General features: G+C 36.9%; 1 protein-coding gene across 4 annotated transcripts in view; it reads left to right on the top strand.

Annotated features, from left to right (window-relative positions):
• Positions 1-12381, top strand: part of SLC12A6 (solute carrier family 12 (potassium/chloride transporter), member 6) — a 121052-nt gene that overhangs the window by 48077 nt on the left and 60594 nt on the right. For 3 of the 4 annotated variants that reach the window (XM_006883064.1, XM_006883061.1, XM_006883063.1), the window contains one exon: positions 11232-11276. The exons of the other annotated variant lie outside the window; for it this stretch is intronic. In XM_006883064.1, the coding sequence (XP_006883126.1) occupies positions 11232-11276 (45 nt within the window). The remainder of the gene's footprint in view (positions 1-11231; positions 11277-12381) is intronic. 4 annotated transcript variants of the gene reach the window in all.

Raw genomic sequence — 12381 nt, 5'->3', positions numbered from 1 at the left:
AACAAAGCTTCAGAATCCTTGCCTCCAAGGAGCAGCCTGGCTTTACCCTCTCCAGGACAAACTTGTTTGTTCTCCTAGCAGTCCATGGTATATTCAGTACTCTTCTCCAACACCAAAGCTCAAAGGCATCAACCCTCCTTCTATCATCTCTAGTCATCATCCAGCTCTTTGAAGCATAGCAAGTAATGGCAAAGACCATGGCCTGTATCAGGCACATCTTAGTCTCCAGACTGACTTTGTTGCTCCTCAGTACCTTGGAGAGGTCTCTGACAGCAGACTTTCCCAATTCAATTAGTCTTTTAATTTCCTGGCTGCTCGTACCAAGAGCGTTAATTGTAGAGCCAAGCAAAATAAAGCTGTCAACAATCTCAATCTTTTCACCATCTATCATGATGCTGCCAGTCAGCTTAGTGGTGAGATCTTTGTTTTCTTGACGTTGAGCTTCAATCCATATTGAAAGCTGCAATCCTTGACCTTCTGCAGCAAGCGCTTCAGGTCCTCAGTTTCAGCAAGCAGGATTGTGTCATCTGCATAATGCAGATTGTTGATAAGTCTACCTCCAATCCTGATGCCACATTCTCCTCATAGAGCCTAGCCTCCCATATAATCTGTTCTGCATATATATTGAAAAGTTATGGAAATAGAACACATCCTTGATGCACACCCTTCCCCATTTTGTACCATTCATTGTTTCCTTTCTCTGTTCTGAAGACTGCCTCCTGATCCAAGTATAAATTTTGCATAAACACAATCAAGTGTTCTGGGATTCCCATTCTTTTGAAAGTCAGCCACAGTTTATTGTGATCCACACAGTCAAATGCCTTTGCATAATCAATGAAACACAGATAGACATTCCTCTGGTACTCTGCTTTCAGCCAAGATCCATCTGACATTAGCTATAATATCCCTAGTGCCACGGCCTCTTCTAAATCCAACCTCCGCTTCAGCAGTTCTTTATTGATATGCTTTTCCAGTCATTTTTGGATGATCTTCCACAGAATCTTGCTTGCAGATGGTATCAATGATATTGTTGAATAATTTCCACACTCTCTTGGATCACCTTTCTTTGGCATGGGAACAAATATAGATCTCTTTCGGTCAGTAGGCCAGGTGGTTGTCCTATACATTTCTTGGCACAACTAGGTGAGCACATCCAGGGCAGCATCTGTTTGTTGAAATAAGTCAGTCAGTATGGTGTCAATGTCTGAGGACTTATTTATTGCCAATTCTTTCAGAGCAGCTTGAACTTCCTCCTTCATCACCACAGTCTCTTGCTCATATACTGTTTCATGAAATTCTTCTGTGTTCACCAATTCCTTTTGGGACAATGACTCTGTGTACTCTTTCCATCTTATTTTAATGCTTCCTGCATCATTTAATATTCTACCCAAAGTATCCTTAAGTATTGCAACTTGAGGTTTGAATTTGTTCTTCAGTTCCTTCAGCTTAAGAAATGCTGAGGGAATTTGGCCCTTTTAATTTTCTGACTCCGGCTGCTTGTACGTTTCATCATAGTCAGTTTGACAACACATAACAATAACATAGCTATGCTGACTTAATGGTAAGAATCTGTGCTGCAGTACCCAAAGCATGCAGTTCAAATCCACCAGCTGATGTTTAATCTCACAATAGATTGTTCATCCTTTTCCCAGGGAGCAGCTGGCAGATTCAAAGCGCAAGCTTTCAGGACTGCAGTGCAGCTTCTTACCACTAGGCCACCAGACTCATACACACACACACACACACACACACACACTCTCTCACTCTTCACAGCCTCCTTCCTCCCTCCTGCCTTCACCTTTTTTCTTTCTCTTCACACCCCCACCCCCCTTGGAGTTGTGGTGCTGGAGAAGAATATTGAATATACAATGAACCACTCTGTCTTTGAGAGGTTGAAACCAAGTTTCTCCTTGGAAGCAAGGATTTTTAAGCACTGTCTCACATACTTTGGACACATGGCCAGGAGAGACCAGTCCTTGGAGAAGGATATGCTTGGAAGGGTGGAGGGACAGCACAGAAGATGACAACCCTGGAGTAATGGAGTGGTGGTGTAGGTGTATCAGAGTCAGACTGGCTCAGAATAGGGCAGGGTCCAGAGCTATTGTACATAGGGTCTCTGTGAGTCACAAAAGACTTAATGGCACATAAAAACATAATCTAGCCTGAGGTCTATTTCTGCCACAGTTGCCTTGGCTTTGTTAGCCACCTTCCTTCGGAAAAATCGTTTCAGCTTTTTCTAACATAGCTTCTTTTAAAATGTGAGACTGATACCTCTTCACAGTAGGATAGTAGGAAGGTATCTCTAAATTCAGCATTTATAAAATAATGTTTTCTTGTTTTAAGTATCATCTATTTATTTATTAAATACCTTTATCAAGCTGAGTCACCAGTTTTATTTAAAACATAAAAAGGCAACTGTTTTTGTTATCTAGTGCTTCTGTAACAAATACCACATGTGAATGGCTTTAACAAATTTATCTTCTCACAGTTTAAATAACAATAATAGCTCATTTCTTGCTGTTGAATCAGAACTGATTCATAGCTGTCCCTGCACTGGGTTTTCAGAGGCTGTAAATTACATAGTGGGTTGCCAATCTTTCTCCTGTGGAGCAGCTGGTGGACTCACTTCTCCTTCCTTTGGGTAGCACAGCTCCTGACCACATTCAGGGCACTAGGTCTATTTTTGTTGTTAGGTGCTATAGAGTTGACTCTGTGTACAGCAGTGAAGGGAAACCTTCCCTGACCCCATCCTTGTAATCTCTGCTGTGCTTAAGCCCATTGCTGCAGTCACTGTGTAAATCCATCTCAATGATGCTTCCTCCTCTTCACTGACCTTCTCTTTTTCCAAGCTTGATGTCCTTTTCACCAGCTCTAGGGGAAGGCATTCTCTTTGCATTGACTCTGGGGGAATGGCCTGGAGATCATGGTCATCTTCATGCGACATGACATCTATGTCCCCATCTCTACTTGCTTCTTGCTTGCTCTCACTGTTCTTTTTATATCACAAAAGAGATTGATTTAAAACACAACCTACACTAATCCTGCCTCATCAACATAACAAAGAACACTCCTTGCCAGATAGGATTTTACCCACAAGGAAATGGTTAGGATTTACAGCACAAGTTTTGGGGGATGTAGATCAACCTATAAAAGGAAATTTGCTCTAAATTAAATACCAGTATCATTCCCTATGAATAAAGTATAAACTAAAAATAGGTACATTATAAACACTATTAATCTTAGATCCTGTTGCCAGGCAGAGAAGCACTGAGCCTGTTAAAAAGAGAGATTAGCAAATTTCTAGCATAGGACAAAAATTATTTGCTAAAGTTATTCAGCTCTTAGTTTACTGCATTGATGACAGGAGTGGGAATAGATGATAGACTAAGTGATCTTCTTCTTTGTCTGCCTCCTGCAGTTAAAACGTGTTAATGTACCTAACAATAGTATGTGAAAACATAATCCAGAACCCTCTAAAAGTTTTCTCCCTCATTGAAAGTAATTATCAAAAATCCTGTTGGTTTGACTACAAGGGCCCAATTATCTGTACTAACTTCACCCACTACCTTAATCATTGATCTCTTGTGCCATTCCCATCAGTTTCACCATTTCTTATCCTGTCTGGTGGCCTCACCCTTATGCTCTTCATGAAAAATGCCAACCTTTACATTCTTAAGGAAATGTAGATGAATTGTTTCCCACCCCCATCATGTTCTCCTATTGATAACTGTATAACCAGATGCCTTGTTGTTATATGCTGTGGAGTCACTTGCAACTCATAGCAACCCTATGTGCAACAGCCTTAAACCTTGCTCTATCTCTTGCCAATCTTATAACACGCCCATTCTGTTACCCCAGTGACTGAATTAATCCATCTCATCGAGGGTCTTCCTGTCTTGCGCTGTGCCTCCACCCTCCCAAGCATGATGTCCCTCTCCGAGGACTGATCCCACCCTGTAACATCTCCAAAGTATGTCAGATGGAACTTCAGCATCCTTGCCTCCAAAGGGCAGCCTGGCTTCAGCCTCTTCAGGACAAACTTGTTTGTCCTCTTAGCAGTCCATGATATATTCAATACTCTTCTCCAGCACCACTGCTCAGAGGCATCAACTCTCCTAGTTACTCCCAATTTCTGCTCAGATGTCACCTAATCTGAGAGGCCTTCTTAGATTCAATATCTAAAACTACTGTATATATACCATTCCTACACTGATCCTTTAGTCTATTATTCTGCCTTATTTTTATTTTATAACTTTTGCATTTGAAGTCCTTGTTGCTTATTTATTATTGAGCTCTTCTCCATTAAAATATAAGCCCCTTAAGGATAGGAAATATTTTATAATATGTGTATTAATTAGAAAAGGGCCTTACATGAAGTGTCCCAAAAATATTTACTGAAAAACAAATGAGAACCTAAGATTTCCATAGCTGACTATACTCTTGCTTTCTCTGCAGTAATTTTACAAACATAAGCATACACCTTTCTAAAGGTTAATTGACACTTCATGTTCGTTTAAGATCCTTATGTTGTTTCTTATTCATATCATATTTGGAGTAGAGTTCACACTGCTTAACATTACCTGCAGGACTGTAAGGTGTACCTTGCTTGTAGATCACATGTTTTGTTTCTCAAACTTACCCTCACCTTAGGGCATTTGTATAAGTGATTGTTTTGTCTTTAATAATTGTTTTCTAAGACAAAGATTCTCACCACTGGGCCAATTGGCAGCATCAGGATGGATGATGAAGAGATTGAGATTATTAACAGCTTTAGTTTGCTTGGCTCCACAGTCAACAGTCTTGCCACCAGCAGCCAGGAAATTAAAAAACGTATTGCCATGGGAAGATCCGCTCTTAAGAGACCTCTCTAAAGTACTGAAGAGCAATGGTGTCTCTCTGGAGACTAAGATGCACCTGATATAGGCTATGGTCTTTGCAGTCACTTGCTATACATCAGAGAGCTGGACAATGACTAGGGAGGATAGAAGGAGAATTGATGCCTTTGAGCTGTGGTGTTGGAGAAGAGTATTGAGGGTACCACGGACTGCTAAGAAAATGAACATGTTCAACCTGGAGAGGGTTAAACCGGGCTGCTCCTTGTAGGCAAGGATTCTGAAGCTTCATCTGACATACTCTGGACATGTTGCAAGGAGAGATCGGTCCTTGGAGAAGGACATCATGCTTGGGAGAGTGGAGGGACATGCAGGAGATGAAGACTCTGTGAGGTGGATTGATTCAGTGACTGGGGTAATGTGAGTAGATGTGTTGGAGACAGATTGGCACAGGCTAGAGCGGGGTTTAGAGCTGTTGTACATAGGGTCGCTCTGAGTCGCAGGCGACTTGACGGCACATAACAACAAGATTATCACATAAGAAGCTTCATTCCATGGAGTTCTCTTAAGTTAGTACCTCAGACAAACCTTCATTGCCAACTAATTACTCCTTTTATGTTGTTCATCACATTTAACATAAGGTAGAATCATGTGGATCATTACTATTTACTTTTGCCTATAAAATGTTATCTGTGTGTGAACAAGAGTATTCTCGTCGTTGTGTCCCCCCCCCCCAAGCTATATTCCCTAGTACATAGAACTCTGGATGGGACATAATAGTTACTCAAATATGTAAGTGGATTGGTGATTGAATGCATGAATGAACAAAGTTTTATAATAATCACTTGAGACAGTTAGTAAAATTACAGACCCCAGGCACTGGCCATGAGATTGATTTATTTTGTTATTATGTGACCCAGAAATTTATAGCTTAACAAAAACCCCCACATGATTCTTTTTAGTAAGCAGATTTGGAAAACACCAGTTTAATGGGAATAGTGCTGAATAAGTGCGTGAATCACTGAGAGAATGAGGATAATTATCCAGAGAGTTATAGTGCATACCGTAAAACACTAATCATGTAAGATGTTTGATGAAAAATAAATTGTCTGGCATGTTGCATTTAGAATATGCAGCTATATTCTTAGAGATTGGTGAGGCATCCATTAGCATATTGAAGTCTAAAAATTTTATTTTCTATAAATGTGCTTAATACTTAAACAGATTTACTTACCAACTCAACCTCAAACCCTTTTTGTTATCAAATAGCGTTTAACATATATTTTGGGAAGTGACTGCATTGTTTACCAGATTAGCACTTTTGTTACTATTTTGAAAGCAAGAAGTCTTGGCTAATAAAGTTTAATTTAGTAGGAATGAGTAAATGATCTTGACTTGACTTGAAAGGTGAAAGAAAGAGAAAGGACATGATATAACTGCTAGAAAAGACAGGGCCCAGGGAGTCAGGGCACCAGTTTAGGGAGTTTAGACAAGTGAATAAAGAAAGGGCTGGGATTTTGTAATGACACTAAAAGTTAAAATTCATTGTTCCTAAGCTTTAAGTGGGTTTTGTTTGTTTTTCACACCTCTCTGTGTGGTTTCTTCTCTGCCAGGACAACTGTTTACATTTTACCTTGTATTTCTGCTCCTTCATATAATTGCATAGGACAGTATGTGCAGGGTGATTGTAAAAACCATATATCAGGTGTGTATTTATGTAAGAATAGTTTGGGACCACAGTTTTTTTACTGTGAGCATGAGACTTTACAAACTGACATTTTTATTTGTACAGATTTTTCTACATGAAGATATACTCGTGGCTCAGTATGTTACTAAAGTTTATTCAATCCATGATTAGCTGGATAAACTAGGAATCCCAGTAGAGATTATCTTTTTTTTAACCAACATAGACTAAATATCGTTTTTAAATTATATTTTTATTCTATTAAAAACTTGAATAAGGATTTTTTTTAATGAGGATTTTTTTTAAACATTCTCTTTTATGGGGTACCCGAGAAATAGAACCAGTGATTAATGGAATTTATGTTAATAGTGTTGCGATGATTTGGAAAAGTATAATGAGCATGTGTGTACAACCTGAATAATGTATTAAATATTACTGAACTATACATGTACAAAATTGTTGGCATGGTGCATATTTTGTTACATATTTTAATTGTAATTTTTTAATACAGTAAGTTTTACTTTTTAATAACTGAATTTTATATACATGAAGCTTACATTTCCATCACTCTGTTTAATTGCTTGGCCTAAAAAATTTCCTGTAATTTTTTTAACCTATTTAATCCCACCAAATTACTTGTTAATTTTCCTAAATAATTTCAGTAATAATGAAATAAATTTAGAATCTCTACGATAACATAGTTGTTTCAAATTTTGTTACTTAGTTTGTTTACTAATAAGGTGAGAACCTACTAGTATATGGATGCAGAATGTAATAAACGCAAAAGTTAGAAATGTTTTCAAAATTATCTTCTAGTTTATTTATAAAATTTGAATACATTGTTTTTAAGAACAATTTTTTTCCCTCACTCTTCCCCCAATAAATTGTACAGCCCCATGATTAATCCCCCACTGCAACATCCTCATCCCTCTGCTTCTACCCTCTTCCATCCCTCTTGGATCCTTATACTCATTCTACAATAATGGTTTTTTACAATATTTATCTTTGTGGGATAGAGTTAGTTAGAATTTTTGCTTCTGCCTTGCCTAGATCAGAGTCAGAATGGTTTCTTATTACGGTACTGCTGCTTTTGTTTTTTAATATATCAGACTCTAGAAAGTTAGAAATTTCCTAGGTTAAGCTTGGCTGTAGTAAATTTTGGTTAATCTAGCTAGTGGCATATTTAGTTGCCCTGACATATGTGTAATTATTATAAAGTGTACTTAGTCATAATTCGTTATTTAAGCAATTAGGCAACAGTTTCTGCTTTCATGTTATTTCATTAAATTACTGATTCTATCTTTAATCAAAATTTAAAATACTGTACACCTTAAACTCTACCAAGAATGGTAGCTTGAGTGATTATTAAAGAAAGTCAGGATCAGGCTATTGCCATAGACAAATTAAGGTAACAAGCTCTTCAAGAGGTAAAAAGCAACTATTTTCAGAGATAGTTTTGCAAATGAATACTACCTACATTTTTCTGTCTCCATTTAGCAAAGTACATGATACGAATCTAAGTAAAATCTGGGTTTTACTGTTTATCTATGATAAATTAAATATACTGAGAAAATTCATAATCCTAAAACTACCATATACTTATTATTTCAAGGAAATATTTTTAGTTTATTTTCTGATTATATTATCTGTTGTGAAATTACATCTGTTTGTTTCTTTTGTTTGTCACCATTTAACTGGTAATACATTTCAGTGTTTTGAGTATACTAGGTATATTGTAACCAACAGATAGTTTGACTTAAGAAACCATTAGAGAAAATAGTGGTATTATTGACAAATGGTTCCTATGACAGAAATTAATGTGGTTAAAAGAAATTCCATTTTGAATTATATTTAGGATAACTCCAAGTCTTATGAAATTTGGGTGTGTCCTCACACAGGCAGGAAGACATTTAGAGGGTTCAGATAAAGGACAATAGAAAGGTGCCCAGATAAAACTCAGAGTAGGACTATTTATGTTGATTGCACAATTTGACTTACATAACCCAGAAATACCCTTAAAGGATTGCCCTGCTTCCATTAAGTATAACATATGAGAAACAATGTCTTGTAGAAAACTCTTCTTTCAAAAAAAAAAAAGAAAACTCTTCTTTCCTATTTATCTCTGATATAAGAAGGTGTCAAAGGATGAGTGCTGGCTTAGCTATGGAATGTACACTAATCCTCTGTGTATGGACAGGAAGTATAGAGTAATGAAGGAGTTCATTATTTCTAAGAAGAAAAGTAATTTCCTTTCCCCCCTCCTAAAACCATACTATTTTGCCTGAGTTATTTGAAATATTTTTCTGTTTATTTAACACATTCCCTTAGACTTCTAAATAACTTGTTTCTGGCTACTATTTTAGGACCAGAATCTTAGAATTACAGAGTAGGAAGACATGAGGATCGGTTCTGAAGGCATCAAGGACATTATCTATCTCGATTTCTATTATCATTCTTTGACTAACCCAAACGATAGTTTTCTCAACTACAAATATTAAGGTATTGATTAGAGATCCTCAACTTCGTTTTATCACAGCCTACCTGAGGCACTGCCATTAGTAATTGTAATTGACAGTCAAAATCTTGAGAAAGGGATGTTGGTATAGTTTTCAAGGAAATATAGATGATAATGTTAACCCCTCCCCACTTTTTCCTTAGTATCACTACAGTAAATCTATTTGATTACCAAGGTTCTTTTTATTTTACAATTCTGATTCTTTACTTCCCTGTGTGTTACTTGCATCTGTATACTGATAAGGCCCAGTTTGTACATTGATTTATGTTTGTATGTATATATTTATGTATATACACATACACACATATATATATACTATTTATTTACTATGGTACTCTTATTCTGTTTTTACTTACATGAAAGAACAAGTTATAGTCTTTATTTCTGAAATCATTGCCATTAAGTTGGAGTCAACACATAGCTGATACTCCAGCAGATTTTCAGTGGCTGTAAATTGTGTGAGAGATTTCCCATTTTTTTCCCAGAGCTGCTGGTGGATTCAAACTATCTGCTTTTGGGATGGCAGCACAACTCCCTACCCAGTAGACCATCAGAGCTCCCTGCATACACATCATATATGAAATTCAACATATAGAATTATGGAACCTGTTATACAAAATATAGTTTAAAGATATTAAATTGATAAGTATTTATCTGTACACTGTATCTTAAGAATTGTTAATCACATATATACCATCATTTCAAAAATTTAGTCATATGTAGCCTAAAAGATATAATATGTTACAAATGTAATGTATTATGAAATTTTCTGATTTCCAACTATGGAAATCAGAAGTTTAGTACCTCCAAGAATTACTTCAGTGTGGTTGGTTGCCTATCTTATCATTGGAAATAATACTAAACTTGAGTTAAACATATTGTCATCAAGTTGATTCTATTAGGAATTTTATAAAATAGTTTAGAACTACACCTGGAACTCCCAAGGCTACAGTCTTTACAGAAGCAGATTGTCACATCACTCCTCCCTGGGTTCAAACCACCAAACTTTTGTAAGTAGCTAAATGTTTCAACTGGTCTACTGGCAAAAAGTTGCACTGCAATCCCAAAGGTATGCAGTTCAAATTAATCAGCTTCTCTGGAGGAGAAGGCTGGGCAGTGTCTTCCCGTGTGATTAACAGCCCTGAAAACCCGCCAGATTCAGCCATACACAACAACAAGTGCTATAACTACTGCATAAGCAGAGCCTTTACACTTCAGTTAGAGTAGTTCAGCAGGAGGAAGATGGGTATTCTCCTCCCTTTATAATTTACAGCCTTGGAAATCCCGTGGAGTCAAAATTTATTCTACAGTAGTGAGAGTTTTAAAAGTAAATATGTAAGTTTCCTGTTCTGAAATTATGTTTATTGTCTTAGCACATTCTAGGAAGCCAAATGTAAACCTCTCTGTCTCAAGAAATTTAATTTTTGAGAAAGGTGGAGCTCAAGATCTTTTCCATATTTATCAAATAGTGTTAGTTAAGTGGTAGTTGTCAATATCTATTGCATTAAGAACTTGGCTTATTAGCACAAATTTATTTTATTATGGATTACTAATGAGTTTAGAGGCAAATATGGTGAAACTTCATCTCGTATACTTTGGGCATGTTGTTTAGAGGGTCCAGCCCTTGAACAGAAACATCCTACTGGAAAAGGTATGGAGGGTCAGAGAGAGGAAAACCTTCAATGAGAAAGATTGACACAGTGACTACAGTGGGCTTGGGCATGACTGAGCTCATTGTGATGGCTCCGGATACAGCAAGTTTCAGATCTGTTGTTTGTAAAGTTGCTATGAGTCATAATTGCAGAGATGGCACTAAACAACAACAAAGAGCTTTGAAAAGCCAAGTTAGTCATTCTATCTTAAAGCCAAATGAGAACATCCCTGAAAATTATAAATGGGTGCTTATGCCCAGCCTTTTAGCTATTATGGCTTTATGTTCTTTGCCATTCAAAGAAAATATAACTTATCCTACGTACTGAATCATGTTTTTCTTCATGGAACTAATGTTCTTTGGTCTAATTTGTATGATTGCTTCTTATAACAACAGTTCGTTCTTTTCCTTCCACCCCCTTGATGTTTCTTAAGGAATTTATTTTCATTTTTGCTTATTTCCTTGGTTGATTTTTGTTGCTGATTTTTAAAACTTATTTGTTTTGGTCATTCATTTTTTTCTTTTCTTTTCAATTGTTTTGTTTTTCAGACCCGAATCAGAACTCCATCACAGGGGAACACAGCCAGCTGTTAGGTATAGTATTACTGGGGGATTGACCTTTCCTGCTTATACTAGCAGACAATTATTCCCTTCTCTAATTGTATCCTCTCCTCCTCTTTAAGCTTTTTTCCAATCCTATTTCTATTCCCAACTTCGTAGAAATTTTTAGAAATCACTTCTTTAATTAATCTTTAACATCAAGTTACATCTATAAGCAAATTGTGCATGGTTTATATGCTGCTGTTCTGCAGCTTCAAGTCAGAATCAACTCCCAATTGACCCCACACTGAGTTTTCAGAGGCAATAAATTGCCTGGGTAGAGATTGCCCATCTTTCTCCCATGGAGCAGCTGTTGGATTTGAACTACATACCTTTAGGTTGGCAGTTTAATCCCTTCCCACTTAGCCGCCAGAGCTCCCTCTATGGTGGTTTTGGGGTGTTATTTTTTTAAATCTGAAAATTTATTTTTTTTCCCAAAATTACTTTGCAAAGAACTTACTGTAATAGTCTATAATATCTTGAACTTTGCAGCTTTGCCTCTTTTACTATTCTTGATATTTTGACCGCCTTAATTTGAATGATTTCATAAACATCATGGCCTTAAGCTAGCTATAGAAATTTGGCATTCTAGTTCCTTGTCAAGGACTTCTGGTGTCTAAGTCCTAGTCCTAGTTCAAAAGGCCATGCATTTCGTGCATTTTGAATTCACCAGCAGCTCCATCTAAAAAGATGAGCAGTCTCCTCCCATGTAAAGATCTACAGCCTTGGATCACTGAGTCAGAATGACTCAGTGTCAGTGAGTGAAATATATGATGCATGTGAGTGAATTTCCCCACGGTATCACCTTTTAACATTCAGTAAGCTTTTCATTTGACAAGAAGCTCACAAGATCTCAGAACTGATAAAGTTTCTAAATAAAGAAAAGAAAATAGGCTCTGCTGAGAATTTTAAACAATACAAAAGATGAATTTTTTTTTTAAAGATGAATTTTTTAAAAAAATATTTTTACTTGAGCTCTGGTGGCCTAAGCTGCACTGCAGTCCCAGAGGTGAGCAGTTTGAATCCACTAGACGCTCTGCTAGAGAAGATGGGACTATTTCCTCCTGTACCAGTTAGATCTGATTTGACAGTACACACA

The sequence above is a fragment of the Elephantulus edwardii genome, unplaced genomic scaffold (assembly GCF_000299155.1).
Source record: "Elephantulus edwardii isolate Elephantulus edwardi_28Jun2011 unplaced genomic scaffold, EleEdw1.0 scaffold00026, whole genome shotgun sequence".
Taxonomy (NCBI): Eukaryota; Metazoa; Chordata; class Mammalia; order Macroscelidea; family Macroscelididae; genus Elephantulus; species Elephantulus edwardii.
The sequence above is the reverse complement of the archived record's forward strand: the minus strand, read 5'-3'. Positions and strand labels throughout refer to the sequence as shown.